Source organism: Entelurus aequoreus, linkage group LG03 (assembly GCF_033978785.1).
Source record: "Entelurus aequoreus isolate RoL-2023_Sb linkage group LG03, RoL_Eaeq_v1.1, whole genome shotgun sequence".
Classification (NCBI taxonomy): Eukaryota; Metazoa; Chordata; class Actinopteri; order Syngnathiformes; family Syngnathidae; genus Entelurus; species Entelurus aequoreus.
The window spans coordinates 247,389-262,438 of record NC_084733.1 but is presented as its reverse complement, the minus strand read 5'-3'; the positions used below and the strand labels follow the sequence as shown (position 1 = coordinate 262,438).

The following is a 15,050-nucleotide window of genomic DNA, read 5'->3' as shown; positions in this document are numbered from 1 at the left end:
CACTCGGCCCGGACGGAGAGCTAGAGAGAGAGAGAGAGACAACCGGGGGAACTTAGGGGGAGTTCCCGTCGGCAGCTCGCCGGGGCGGGGGCTCAGTGAGAGTGACAGCCCGGTAAATGAGCACCAGTGTGCAAAACTGACGTCACAACTTGACAGATACCAATATTTTTACATCACATTTCTCAAATGATCACAAGACTTTAAAACTAAGACTAAAAAGATAAAAAAAAAACCACAGTCATCATGTCATATTAAGGATCTTTGACAAGCGTTTTTCAGTACATCCTTAAAAACAGCAGAGCACTCCTGTTATGTATATGATCTTTGACTACTGTTCTTACAGTATAGCCTTAAAAAGGTCAGTGCACTACTTTCATATATATGATCTTTGACCAAGGTAAAGTAGATCAATAAATCTCTCAATGGTTCAACAGCAAATACTGAATCTTGATATCGCTAGCAAACATTGATGAACAACAGGGACATTTATAGCTAAATAATAACACAAAATATGAACTTCACACCATAAAAACAACTGTTGACGTGAATTGTAGATGACAGACTAATATTTCTGGCAGGAAATCAACTGCAAAGAAAAAAAAAAATCATTTTTCTCATTAGCGTGTCAATCCCAGCAGCACCGCACTCGTTATGTCAATCAAATTCATTACTTGGCGATGCACGAATAAGTCAAACTTTGTCTTTCACCGATTAATGCTTAATTTGTGGACGCATCCAGATGTAAAGACATGATGTAACGCCAATCTTTTCTTCTCTAAATCCTTGTGAGTGTCAAATGAAGTGAGGTCGTAGCGAGCAGTAAGTGAGGTCGTAGCGAGCAGTAAGTGAGGTCGTAGCGAGCAGTAAGTGAGGTCGTAGCGAGCAGTAAGTGAGGTCGTAGCGAGCAGTAACGTCTTGGCGATGATGAGTGCTTTAAATATTTCAAAAATCATTTTTCTCTAGAGGGTATACATCCAGTCACTTCCATTTTAAACATTTTTTCATGATCGCTTGTGTATTTGCCTCGCATCCTTTCAAAATACGCCCTAGTTTGCACCGAATCAGGTGAATAAACAGTAGCCTAATGGAACTCTCGACCATCGCCTGAAAGCCGGAGCTTGCAACTCAGCAACTGAAGTGGCAACACGCCAGTGGTGTGCCGTCAGGGCTAGCAAGGCCTTCTCTGCTGGCCTAGCATAACCAGAAATCATGATCATAATTAAAGATAAAAGTCATTTTTAATTGACTTTCCCTAAATATCTAAAGTTATTCTTATTCTCTTCATGTCTTATTATGCTCTTTCCAGTGCTGTTGTTTTTAAGTTACAGTTTGTATCCAATCAGAATTCAGCTAGCTTACGTTGCCATGCTGTACCAAATCTGCCCGGGGCCTTCAGAATCTACAATGCAGTCGTCCGTGCACTGTAAGTGAACGGACACGTAGACAGTTGTGATAGCCAATCAGATCACGAGTTGTTGTCAGTAAGGTCTTCTAGCTGGCCTTACGCTGTGATTGGATACTCACTTGGGAGGCCCAAGTAAGTATCCAATCACAGGTTGCGAAAACAGGAAGTGGCACAGGAGCCATGTGAACCATAGAAGGCCAGAGAAAAGTTGCCGGTAGGGACAAAGTGGTGACCCTCGCCCCATCCTTGTTTGTAAATGACTGAGCATTTCATGGAATCTACTTTTATAGCCAATCATGGCACCCACCTGTTCCCAATTAGCCTGTTCACCTGTGGGATGTTCCAAATAAGTGTTTGATGAGCATTCCTCAACTTTATCAGTATTTATTGCCACCTTTCCCAACTTCTTTGTCACGTGTTGCTGCCATCAAATTATAAAGTTAATGATTATTTGCAAAAAAAAAAGTTAATCAGTTTGAACATGAAATATGTTGTCTTTGTAGCATATTCAACTGAATATGGCTTGAAAAGGATTTGCAAATCATTGTATTCCGTTTATATTTACATCTAACACCATTTCCCAACTCATATGGAAACAGGGTTTGTATATATACATATATTATATAAATATATATATATATATATATATATATATATATATATATATATATATATATATATATATATATATATATATATATATATGTGTGTGTATGTATATATATATATATATATATGTATATTTATATATATATATATATATGTGTGTATGTGTATATATATATATATATATATATATATATATATATATATATATATATATATATATATATATATATATATATATATATATATATATATATACACATATACATGTATCGCAAGGATAGGACATTTAAGAAGATGTTTTACATTGTGAAAGTCAGACAAATATGAAAAAGGTGCTAACCATCAATTTCCTTTTTTAGCCATCTTCATTCCAGCCCTTCATTAGTTCAATGGTCACGTGTGCTCCTCTGGGAGAGCAAAAGGTTCATCTGACACAGCCGGGTGCTCTCGCCTCCAGTTTAGCCGTGTTTTGGAAAAGCAGACTGTCAGACTTTATGTTTATGTTGTCACAGGGAAAGCAGAAGGATGGAGAGTCACAGTCACAATGGACTGATGGCAAGAGGAAAGAGTGTGAAAAGTGCACACAATCAATGGAAAAGTCATTTGCAAACAGAGCTGCCAAGGTTTTATTGTCAGATAACATTAAATATGGTCCAGAGTCAGAGCGTTACATAAAAATACAAATACAAAAAACACACCACACCAGGTTTTAGTGTTCAGATAATATTAAATATGGTCCAGTTTCAGAGCGTTACATAAAAATACAAATACAAATACAAAAAACACACCACACCAGGTTTTATTGTTCAGATAACATTGACTATGGTCCAGTTTCAGGGCGTTACATAAAAACAACAACACACCACACCAGCTTTTATTGTTCAGATAACATTGACTATGGTCCAGTTTCAGGGCGTTACATACTTTAAAAAACCAACAACAAACAGTTGGCAACCAGCAGATAACTGTATGTTCATAACTAAACAGGTTCAAACAGCTCACAGCTAAATATGTGTGAGCAAAACATCCATCCCATCCATCCATTTTCTACCGCTTGTCCCTTTTCGGGGTCGCTGGAGCCTATTCCATAACATGTTCTAAACAGTTAGCAGCTAACAGCTAAATGTGTATGTTCATCAATCAATCAATCAATGTTTATTTATATAGCCCTAAATCACAAGTGTCTCAAAGGGCTGTACAAGCCACAACGACATCCTCGGTACAGAGCCCACATACGGGCAAGGAAAAACTCACCCCAGTGGGACGTCGGTGAATGACTATGAGAAACCTTGGAGAGGACCGCATATGTGGGTAACCCCCCCCCCTCTAGGGGAGACCGAAAGCAACGGATGTCGAGTGGGTCTGACATAACATTGTGAAAGTCCAGTCCACAGTGGATCCAACACATCAGCGGGAGTCCAGTCCACAGCGGGGCCAACAGGAAACCATCCCGAGCGGAGACGGGTCAGCAGCGCAGAGATGTCCCCAACCGATGCACAGGCTAGTGGTCCACCCGGGGTCCCGACTCTGGACAGCCAGCACTTCATCCATGGCCACCGGACCTATGCAACTCCCCCTCGCAAGGGACAGGGGAGAAGAGGAGAGAAGAAAAGAAACGGCAGATCAACTGGTCTAAAAAAGGGGGGTCTATTTAAAGGCTAGATTATACAAATGAGTTTTAAGATGGGACTTAAATGCTTCTACTGAGGTAGCATCTCTAACTGTTACCGGGAGGGCATTCCAGAGTACTGGAGCCCGAATAGAAAACACTCTATAGCCCGCAGACTTTTTTTTGGCTCTGGGAATCACTAATAAGCCGGAGTTCTTTGAATGCAGATTTCTTGTCGGGACATATGGTACAATACAATCGGCGAGATAGGCTGGAGCTAAACCGTGTAGTATTTTATACGTAAGTAGTAAAACTTTAAAGTCGCATCTTAAGTGCACAGGAAGCCAGTGCAGGTGAGCCAGTATAGGTATATATATATGTATATAAAGGTATATACAGTATAGGCGTAATATGATCAAACTTTCTTGTTTTTGTCAAAAGCCTTGCAGCCGCATTTTGTACCAACTATAATCTTTTAATGCTAGACATAGGGAGACCCGAAAATAATACGTTACAGTAATCGAGACGAGACGTAACGAACGCATGAATAATGATCTCAGCGTCGCTAGCGGAGAAGATGGAACGGATTTTAGCGATATTACGGAGATGAAAGAAGGCCGTTTTAGTAACACTCTTAATGTGTGACTCAAACGAGAGAGTTGGGTGGAAGATAATACCCAGATTCTTTACCGAGTCGCCTTGTTTAATTGTTTGGTTGTCAAATGTTAAGGTGGTATTATTAAATAGATGTTGGTGTCTAGCAGGACCGATAATCAGCATTTCCGTTTTCTTAGCATTGAGTTGCAAAAAGTTAGCGGACATCCATTGTTTAATTTCATTAAGACACGCCTCCAGCTGACTACAGTCCGGCGTGTTGGTCAGCTTTAGGGGCATGTAGAGTTGAGTGTCATCAGCATAACAGTGAAAGCTAACACCGTACTTGCGTATGATGTCACCCAGCGGCAGCATGTAAATACTAAAGAGTGCAGGGCCAAGAACCGAACCCTGGGGAACTCTGCACGTTACCTTAACATAGTCCGAGGTCACATTGTTATGGGAGACGCACTGCATCCTGTCAGTAAGATAAGAGTTAAACCAAGACAAGGCTAAGTCTGACATACCAATACGTGTTTTGATACGCTCTAATAAAATGTTATGATCGACGGTATCGAAAGCGGCGCTAATATCAAGAAGCAGCAACATAGATGACATCCATCGTTAGCAATAGATCATTAGTCATGTTTGCGAGGGCTGTCTCTGTAGAGTGATTTGCCCTGAAACCGGATTGAAAAGGTTCACAGAGATTGTTAGTCACTAAGTGTTCATTTAGCTGCTGTGCAACTATTTTTTCGAGAATTTTGGAAATAAACGGAAGGTGGGAGACCGGTCGGTAGTTTACCATGAGGTCAGGATCGAGGTTAGGTCTTTTGAGCAGAGGATGAATAACCGCTTTTTTGAATGCTATGTTCAGGCTTTTCATGTTTTTGTGATGTAGTGATTGGAGCACATACTTGTTGCTCACATGAAGTTTGCTTCTTTTATGAATTTATTATGTGTCTACTGAAAATGTGAGGGTGAAAAGTATACATACAACAATGTTAATATTTGCTTTCTTGGCAAGTTGACCTGCAATAAGGCGCTTTTGGTAGCCATCCACAAGTTTCTGCTTGACCACTTGACCACTCCTCTTGACAAAATTGGTGCAGTTCAGCTAAATTTGTTGGTTTTCTGAAATTGACTTGTTTCTTCAGCATTGTCCACATGTTTAAGTCAGGACTTTGGGAAGGCCATTCTAAAACCTTCATTCTAGCCTGATTTAGCCATTCTTTTACCACTTTTGAGGTGTGTTTGATGTCATTGTCCTGTTGGAACACCCAACTGCGCCCAACCTCCGGGCTGATGATTTTAGCTTGTCCTGAACAATTTGGAGCTAATCTTCCTTTTTCATTGTCCCATTTAAAGCAGCACTTCCATTGGCAGCAAAACAGACCCAGAGCATAATACTACCACCACCATGCCTGACGGTAGGCTTGGTGTTCTTGGGATTAAAGGCCTCACCTTTTCTCCTCCAAACATATTGCTGGGTATTGTGGCCAAACAGCTCCATTTTTGTTTCATCTGACATCACATGGACAAAGATAAGACCTTCAGAAAGGGAAAGTTCTGTGGTCAGATGAAACAAAAATGGAGATGTTTGGCCACCCATCCATCCATTTTCTACCGCTTGTCCCTTTTGGGGTTGCGGGGGTTGCTGGAGTCTATCTCAGCTGCATTCGGGCGGAAGGCGGGGTACACCCTGGACAAGTCGCCACCTCATCGCAGGGCTGTTTGGCCACAATACCCATATATACAGTATATATGTATGCATACTTATATACAGACAAGCACTCTCATATATAAGCAAAGGCTTAGTGAGTAGTTCCTCGTTCGAATGCTACATTAAATAACTTGGCAACATTAGTTGTAACAGTCACTCTCTTCTCAAACAATGACATCATGGGCAGTATTTATAGACAAAGCTACTTTAAATCATGGTGCCGTTTAAAAGTCATACCAGACTGCAGAGGAATACAAAGATGGCTGCTGTGAACCCATAATGCATTGCTGCAAACAAATAAAGCTTGTGTTTACAATAGTATGCTGAATAGCGACGTCCCTGGCTCGAAGGATTAGTTCAACACTGCAGACATGTTAGTCAATGTCAACATATATATAGATCTGTCGTCAACACCCGTGTGAAAACATGTACAGTGTTCAATAGATAGGAATTTGATTGATTGTATTGTTACGGTTTTAAAGTCATACTACTACCAAAATGGCTGTCTGGATATGATGAAGGCAGACCGTTAGGGACTTGTGGGTGGTAAGGATTATTTTACCTCTCTCTTTATAGGTGGATGGACATGCTGTCGTCAGGTGGTGCACCAGCGGTACATGTAACTGGGCCACTGGATGGTTTGCATTCACGTGGCGAGCATCATACCAGCCTACCATTCTCAGTTATGGTTTAGTTACGGAAAGAATTCCTGTACTCCCACTGCTATCTGGGTATTTAAATGGTACCATGAGTCAAAGTAGCCATAGCTTTAGAAAACCCAAAAAATCATTCCATTTTATACATCTAAAACTACTTTGAAGTGAAATATTTTCCTTTGTCATTTAGTTAAAGTTAAAAAGTTAAAGTACCAATGATTGTCACACACACACACTAGGTGTGGTGAAATTATTCTCTGCATTTGAGACCCATCACCCTTGATCACCCCCTGCGAGGTGAGGGGAGCAGTGGGCAGCAGCGGTGGCCGCGCCCGGGAATCATTTTTGGTTATTTAACCCCCAATTCCAAGCCTTGATGCTGAGTGCCAAGCAGGGAGGTAATGGCTCCCATTTTTATAGTCTTTGGTATGACTCGGCCGGGGTTTGAACTCACAACCTACCCATCTCAGGGCGGACACTCTAACCACTAGGCCACTGAGTATTGGAGAAAAGTCGTACAATTGGAAGATTTACATGTTTTTTTTTTTGAAAAAGTCAATTTTAGTTGTCAAATGTCCGCATAGAATGACTGAAAGAACTGTCGTGTATAAAGTGTGTATACGGCCTGTCAGACCATCTCCTCAATGATTGGTCAAAAGGCACTCACGTGACTACACGGCGCCATAACTGCTACTCATTTTTTTTTTTTGTCCTGTCCAGCTTCTCAGGCAAATCCTATAGTTGATGTAGATGATCATATAGTAGATGTAGATGATCATATAGTAGATGTAAATGATCATATAGTAGATGTAGATGTCCATATCGGCTGTTTACAAAAGAGAAGTGTAGGATACTTCTCTTGTTGCCTTATTTGTATTTGACTTCATTAAATGTATTTATATTATCATTGGGCCATAACTGCTACTAACTTTGAGCTGATGCGCTGTTTGTTTACATCGTCTTCCCTTTAAATTGAACATGGAGGTTGATGGCTGTTTTATCTGTGGAGCTGTAGAAGATGTCAATCATCTGTTTGTGGAATGTGAGAGTGTACATGTTTTGGGAGGAGATCAGAGATTGGCCGAGAGACAAGGGTGTGGAGATGTCCTCATTCTCTATAGAAGAGATCAAATTTGGTATTTTTTATAAACGACTAACATAGAAATGTTTGTCAACATTATTATGATCTAGGCAAAATGTTTTCTACATAAATGTAGATTTATGAAAGTAAGGCCCACATTTTCCAATTGGCTTAATGGTTTACAATTATCAATCAAATCTTGGAGGATGATTAAGACTACAAAAGCCCTTAAATTGATATCTTTGTTAAAAACATTTGAAGTGATTTAGGTAGCCCTTTATGTCTTTTTTTTGTTTTCATATTTTTTTTAAATGATTATTATTTAATACTCTATCTGTATTTGCTTTTGTTTTCTTTCCTTGACATGTTTCGCTGATGTTGAAAGTGCCTTGAATTTTGTGTACATTATAAATGTATGTTTGTTGTTCAATAAAAAAATAAAATAAATAAACATCGTCTTTCCCTTAACCTGGAAGTGAAGGTTCGTCGTCAACACAGGAGAGATAGTAAGGTAAACGCACATCACATCTACATTTTGTTCAGGAGAGAACATACATAAGCTTATACAAATAATAAAATAATAAAAAATAATACATTTAGGAGATGGTTTGACCAAAAACTGACTATCTTTAAATCTCAGTAAAACTAAAATAATGATAAACACAAATACAAATAGACAGGGAGAGTAAACATTTACAGAGTAAAATAAACAACATTTTTGGGTGTAATAATATGATAAAATTAACTCATGACATTTTTTTTGTTTTTTTGAATTTTATAAACCTTTATTTATAAATTGCAACATTTACTAACAATTGAGAAATAATTATAATCAAAATAAGTACAAAAACAGTACAAAACCGCACCAGGGGGTTGTAAACTCAATAAAGTAACTAAAATAGAGTACAAAATATATATATAACAAAGTGCAAAACCATAGACTCATACAAGTTCAGTAAATAATTTTAAATTTGGAACACAGCATCATCGTTTTCAGGTCAGATTTTTGTTAGCTACAAAGAATAAATATTCACCGTGTTGTACATGTATTTGTAAATGGGTACCACTTTTTGTTGCTACTTCGAAGGTCATTCAGGTTGGCGCAAGGAATTTTCGAAATGGGACACGATAAGGTGGCAGCTCAGAGAGGAGTATGTATATATATATATATATATATATATATATATATATATATTATATTGTGAAGGTTGACCTCCCGTGGGTCCTCCAGACCACCAAGCATTGCCATGAGAGCCCGTTTCAGAGGTACAATACAGTATTATTTTTATATAATGTCCGCAGGTTGCTTTCCAGCAATTGTCCATTTGTCTATGACAGGCACGCTCTCGCTCTCACGCCAGCTCCAACAATGTCTCTTCTCCCGGCTGCTGCTTAAACAGAGCGACAGGTGATTAGATAAAAAGGCCCACCTGGGCCATCTACGCACCTGTCGCTGACTTCGAGGCCGGTCCTGGCACACCCCGTTCCGCTGCAGGCCCGCAGGCCACGTTCCTTCCACATATATATATATCAGGGTTAGGGTTAGGTTTGAGGTTATGGTTAGGGGGAGGAGTGGTTAGGGTTAGGGTTAGGGGGAGGAGTAGGGGTGTGCACTGTCCGTCTCCAACCCGTCAAGGCGACGCCCACGCCAAACGCAGGACCCCCCGGAACCCCGAATGAGATAACTCCTATTGCAGGCGCTCAATGTGGTGGCAGACACACTCAAAATGAATTTGCGGCTGTCCAACGACGCGTTTCGGCCCCCTAGGCCTCATCAGGTTGGCTTTTGACCTCATGCCTACTGGGACGCTTCTAATTCCCTAGCAGGTGGAGCACTTCTAATCTCCTGAGGCTTCCCTATTTGTCTTCACAGCCGGATGTCCCCTCATCAATGGCCGGAGAGGGAATGAGCCGTTCAGGCAGGAGGAGGATTTATAGGTGAGTGCTGCAGGGGGCGGGGCTTAAGCTCCCCACTGCAGTGTCGCCAGCGACTTACTCAAACCTACAGATCAAAGAAAATTCCTAGATGTGTGATGTGTCCCCTCGACATATAATAAGCATCACACAGTGGCCAAACACACAGGTAAGTATAATTGTGTTTGGTAGATGTTTGATCTCCCTCTGACTCCTGTATTCATTGAAGTGTCTGAGCCCCTCACCACATTTCAAACAAAGGCCGCGGGGGGCCCACGAATGGCAGGACGCCACCCAAATGAGGGGTTGGAGGCACTGGCGGGTTAGGTTTGACGTTAGGGTTAGGGTTAGGGGGAGGGGTGTGCACTGTCTGTCTCCAACCCGTCAAGGCGACGCCCACGCCAAACGCAGGACCCCCCCGGAACCCCGAATGAGAGGGTTAGGTTTTGGGGGTGAGATAGAGAGAGAGAGAGGGAGGTAATGCGCGCGGTCCATCGACCCTCCGCCAAGGTAAGGCCCCGCCAGACGCAGAACCCCCCGGAAGTCCCTGAAGGAGGCAAACCAGACAACACCCACAAAGTTAGACATTTTGCACCCCATTTAGACATCCCCCCGATATATGGGGATTGTGTGGTAGGCCTGTCCATCTTTGGAACCAGCGTGTCAGCCCGTCAGTGGGGGACCTCCAAATCACCGCACCGACCTCTGTGGCTGGCTGGACACCGATGGGCGTGCGCGAGCTGTAGTCAGGAGGCACGATGCGTTCAGCGCTCAGTCGTCTCGTCCTCTCCGTCTCAGGTCGCCTGCAGGTGGGAGGGGGTTCACCACAAGTCCCACTCTGTACCTGGGGCCCGATGTTCCAAGGTCTCAGGTCACTCACGGGCCGTCTTGCGTCACAGGAGCGGAGCAGGTAGCTTCTGCGCGTGTGCCGGATTGCTGCGGAGACATCAGGACAGCCGGTGCCAAGCAGGAAGGAGGAGGGAACTCGCCGCCAATCTCCACCATGGCCTGAGGAATCTGGGATGAAGAGACGGGCTTCTTCGTCCCGGCGTCATCGCTCGGTCCTGGTGGAATAGCTCGTGCGTTGTGGCCTTTGGGTGTCACCACCAGCGAAGCTATTTGGCTCTCCGCCAGTTGTAGGGTGTCAAAGGTCATCTTTGTGCCAAACTTTTTTCTGGCCCAGTTAGAAGCAATAAAAAAGGAGGACCTCCAGTTGTAGCCAATTACAGGAGTCAGCGTGTCCTTCACAATTTGTAATGATATTACATAATGCTTCTTTAAAATGTCCATTGTAGCCTCTGCCCAATTTTTGGCATTAATAGCAATACAAGCCTGTGTGTCGGCATTGTTTAATGCAGGCCTGATCCTATTGGCCAGTGCATTTGCCATTTTAAAAATAGTCTGTGGCTGTTCAGACTTATTAATGTTTTCCAAATGATGCAAAACTGTGATGATGCTTTGCATGCATTTAATTTTGAGGCCGAAATTGTTGTCTTGGAGACAATCTCCGTTCTGGATGTTATTGCCTGCTAATTCGCCGTAGCGTGGCTCAGAGTTGAGGTCCCGCTCTTCTTTATCGGCGCTAGCAGCGGTAGGCCAAAATGGTAGCATGGCTTGTGCTGATGCTACTAGCTATCAACAAAGGGGCTTGCTTTTTCAAAAACCCGGACATTATATAAAAATATAAAGCAGGCAATAGAATCGGAGGTAGTTTGTCAATGTGTCAATGGGCAGATAAAAACGAAAAGTGAAAAATTCAAATTTCGAAAAAATAGTACTATTTATTTGCATATATCAACTGTGACAAATCCTTGCAACGTTTCGGTATTATACCTTCATCAGGCGAGATATGTCACAGAAAATAGTATACAAGAAAAAATTCAAGAAGCTTACTCAAGAGTCGGGATGCTGCTACCGTCGATCACTTGGGGCTTCTGAACAAACTTGTTCTAAGGCAGGAAGAGACAACAGAACTGGCCTGCAGCCGATTGGTCAAGCAGGAGACATGCATTATGGGTAATGTAGTCTACTGACACTCAATGGAAAAAAACAGTTGCTGAAATGCGCCGTCTGTATTTTGCTAGTGCCATCTGGTGGATAAAACCAGTAACTACAGTGCACTGCATGCCCATCTAAATAAAACTGCCTAATCCACAAATAATGACTAAAATATAATATAAATCACCTTAAATAATGCTCTATCCCCATGGAATATAGAAATACATAATTAGGTGGCAGAGAACATCATCCCTCAATACATCATTGTGACCCAACATATTTTATAACCTAATACTTATTCCTTGAAAAATTGTAATACAAGTTATGACAAGGTTAGGTTTTAAGCACCCACCATAGTGAGGTTAGGTTTAGGCCCCTACCATAGTGGGGTTAGGTTTAGGCCCCTACCATAGTGAGGTTAGGGTTAGGATAAGGGTCAGGGTGGGGGTAGAATGAAATTCTCTGCGGCCCATTGTACACAAATTCCACCTTAGTTTGTGCATTGTCAAGTATGGATTCTAAAAAGACACATAACCAGGCGACAGAGGAAGTTGTAAAACAATTTTTACAAAGGATATAAAATTAGCATCTCTGTGGCTCCAAGACAAAATGCAAAAAGTAGCATAATAGTGACAGTAGTCCATCAAAAACATTGTCAATTTTTTGCATGTGTGATTTGTACAGGAAATGGAACGGTGGGGGTTAGGGTTAGGGTTTGGTTTATGGTAAGGATTTAGGGTTAGGGTTAGGGTTTGGGGGAGGGTTAGGTTGGGTTAGGGTTAGGTTTTGGGGGTGAGATAGAGAGAGAGACAGAGAGAGAGAGAGAGAGAGAGAGAGAGAGAGAGAGAGAGAGAGAGAGAGAGAGAGAGAGAGAGAGAGAGAGAGAGAGAGAGAAAAGGGGAAGGGAATGTGCGCAGTCCAATCAACCCTCCGCCAAGTTGGGCTCCGCCAGACGCAGAACCCCCCGGAAGTCCCTGAAGGAGGCAAACCAGACAACATCCACAAAATTAGACCACTTGCTCCCCATTTAGACACCAACCCGAAATATGGGGATTGTGTGGTAGGCCCGTCCATCTTTGGAACCAGCGTGTCAGCCCGTCAGTGGGGAACCTCCAAGTCACCGCACCGACCTCTGTGGCTGGCTGGACACCGACGGGTGTGCGCGAGCTGTGGTCAGGAGGCACGATGCGTTCAGCGCTCAGTCGTCTCGTCCTCTCCGTCTCAGGTCGCCTGCAGGTGGGAGGGGGTCCACCACAAGTCGCACTCTGTACCTGGGGCGCGCGGGGTCTGATGTTCCTGGGTCTCGGGTCACTCACGGGCCATCTGCATTCTCGCCTTCGTCTGCCGTCTTGCGTCACAGGAGCGGAGCAGGAAGCTTCTGCGTGTGTGTCGGACTGCGGAGACATCAGGACAGCCGGCGCCAAGCAGGAAGGAGGAGGGAACTCGCCGCCAATCTCCACCATGGCCTGAGGAATCTGGGATGCAGAGACAGGCGTCTTCGCCCCGGCGCCATCGCTCCGTCCTGATGGAACAGCTCGTGCGTTGTGGCCTTTGGGTGTCACCACCAGCGAAGCTATTTGGCTCTCTGCCAGTTGTAGGGTGTCAAAGGTCATCTTTGTGCCAAACTTTTTTCTGGCCCAGTTAGAAGCAATAAAAAAGGAGGACCTCCAGTTGTAGCCAATTACAGGAGTCAGCTCGTCCTTCACAATTTGCAATGATATTATGTAATGCTTCTTTAAAATGTCCATTGTAGCCTCTGCCCAATTTTTGGCATTAATAGCAATACAAGCCTGTGTGTCGGCATTGTTTAATGCAGGCCTGATCCTATTGGCCAGTGCATTTGCCATTTTAAAAATAGTCTGTGGCTGTTCAGACTTATTAATGTTTTCCAAATGATGCAAAACCGTGATGATGTTTTGCATGCATTTAATTTTGAGGCCGAAATTGTTGTCTTGGAGCCCATCTCCGTTCTGATTGTTATTGCCTGCTGTTTGGCCGGGGCGTGACTCAGAGTTTCGGCCACGCCCATCTTCATCTGATTGGCCAGAGCGCGACACAGAGTTGAGGCCGCGCCCTTCTTCATCGGCGCTGGCAGTTAGCCAAAATGGTGGCGCCGCATGGCTTGTGTTATTGCCACAAGCCATGAACGAAGGGTTTTGACTTTTATAAAACCCGGACATTGTTAAAAATGTAAAGCAGGCAATGCGGAGGTATTTTGTCAATGTGTCAATGGGCAGATAAAATAGAAAAATGAAAAATTCAAATTTCGAAAAAATAGTACTATTTATTTGCAAATATCAACTGTGACAAATCCTAGCAACGTTTCGGCATTAAACCTTCATCAGGCGAGATAAGTCACAGAAAATAGTCTAAAGAAAAAGTTCAAAAAGCTTACTAGAGGTCGGGAATCTGCTTTCATCAACACTCCGGGCTTATGACAAACTTTTCTTCGAGGCAGGAAGAGAGACCAGAACTGCCTGCCGCCGATTGGTCAAGCAGGAGACATGCATTATGAGTAATGTAGTCTAATGACACTCAGTGGAAAAAAACAGCTTCCTGAAGCGTCCTGTCTGTATATTATGCGTGTGCCATCTGGTGGATAAAACCAGTGACTACAGTGCACTGCATCTCAATCAAAATAACACTGCCTAATGCACAAATAATGACTAAAATATAATATAAATCACCTTAAATTATGCTCTATCCCCATGGAATATAGAAAAGACATAATTAGGTGGCAGAGAACTTCATCCCTAGACCCATAATTGTGACCCAACATATTTTATAACCTAATACTTATTCCTTGAAAAAACTGTGATACAGGTTATAACAAGGTTAGCTTTTAGGCACCTACCATAGTGGGGTTAGGTTTAGGCCCCTACCATAGTGGGGTTAGGTTTAGGTTTAGGGTTAGGGTTAGGGTTAGGGTTAGGTTGTAGAGGGTTATGGTTAGGGTTAGGGGAATGGGACAGGAATTAGGATGGCACGGTCCAATCAACAACCCGCCAGAGTGACGCCCCCACCAGGGTTAGGGTTAGGGTTAGGGTTAGGGTTAGGGTTAGGGTTAGGGTTAGGGTTAGGGTTAGGGTTAGGGTTAGGTTTATGGTAAGGATTTAGGGTTAGGGTTAGGGTTAGGGTTGGGGTTAGGGTTAGGGTTAGGGTTGGGGGAGGGGTTAGGGTTAGGGTTGGGGGAGGGGTTAGGGTTAGGGTTAGGAGAAGGGGATGTGCACTGTCCGTCTACAATCCAACGGACTGACACTTACATCTCATTTAGGCCCCCCGGATGTCTGGTGCCCAATTTGGAGATCCACAGGAGCTCTGCCCTGTGACGTTGGGCGAGGCTCCATTTAGGATCCGTCTCTACGACAGTCACCCGGACGGAAGACCATCCGTGCAGGAGGAAATGCTGAACCAGGTGAGTGTTGGTATTTTTTTGTCTAACAATGTTGTATTTGTGCTGG

At 43.1% G+C, this 15,050-nt stretch overlaps 2 protein-coding genes across 2 annotated transcripts; both read right to left on the bottom strand.

The window, feature by feature from the left end:
* Nucleotides 1-8,352: 8,352 nt before the first annotated feature.
* Nucleotides 8,353-11,512, bottom strand: LOC133645101 (uncharacterized). Its single transcript, XM_062039908.1, has 2 exons — nucleotides 10,472-11,512; nucleotides 8,353-10,394 (listed from the first exon to the last, which is right to left on the bottom strand). The coding sequence occupies exons 1-2, from the start codon at nucleotides 11,200-11,202 to the stop codon at nucleotides 10,172-10,174; spliced, it is 954 nt and encodes a 317-aa protein (XP_061895892.1). The 5' UTR covers nucleotides 11,203-11,512; the 3' UTR covers nucleotides 8,353-10,171.
* A 589-nt stretch (nucleotides 11,513-12,101) lies between these two features.
* LOC133645096 (uncharacterized) lies at nucleotides 12,102-14,635 on the bottom strand. The gene is made up of 2 exons (XM_062039893.1): nucleotides 12,906-14,635; nucleotides 12,102-12,819 (listed from the first exon to the last, which is right to left on the bottom strand). Exons 1-2 carry the CDS (start codon nucleotides 13,767-13,769, stop codon nucleotides 12,811-12,813), a joined length of 873 nt encoding a protein of 290 aa, XP_061895877.1. The 5' UTR covers nucleotides 13,770-14,635; the 3' UTR covers nucleotides 12,102-12,810.
* Between the last annotated feature and the right edge of the window lie 415 nt (nucleotides 14,636-15,050).

Coding starts and splice junctions, on each gene's coding strand:
- LOC133645101 (XM_062039908.1), bottom strand. CDS start 11,202: ATGCTACCATTTTGGCCTACCGCTGCTAGCGCCGATAAAGAAGAGCGG. Junction 10,395..10,471: donor CCTGTGACGCAAGACGGCCC/GTGAGTGACCTG, acceptor TCCCACCTGCAG/GCGACCTGAGACGGAGAGGA.
- LOC133645096 (XM_062039893.1), bottom strand. CDS start 13,769: ATGTCCGGGTTTTATAAAAGTCAAAACCCTTCGTTCATGGCTTGTGGC.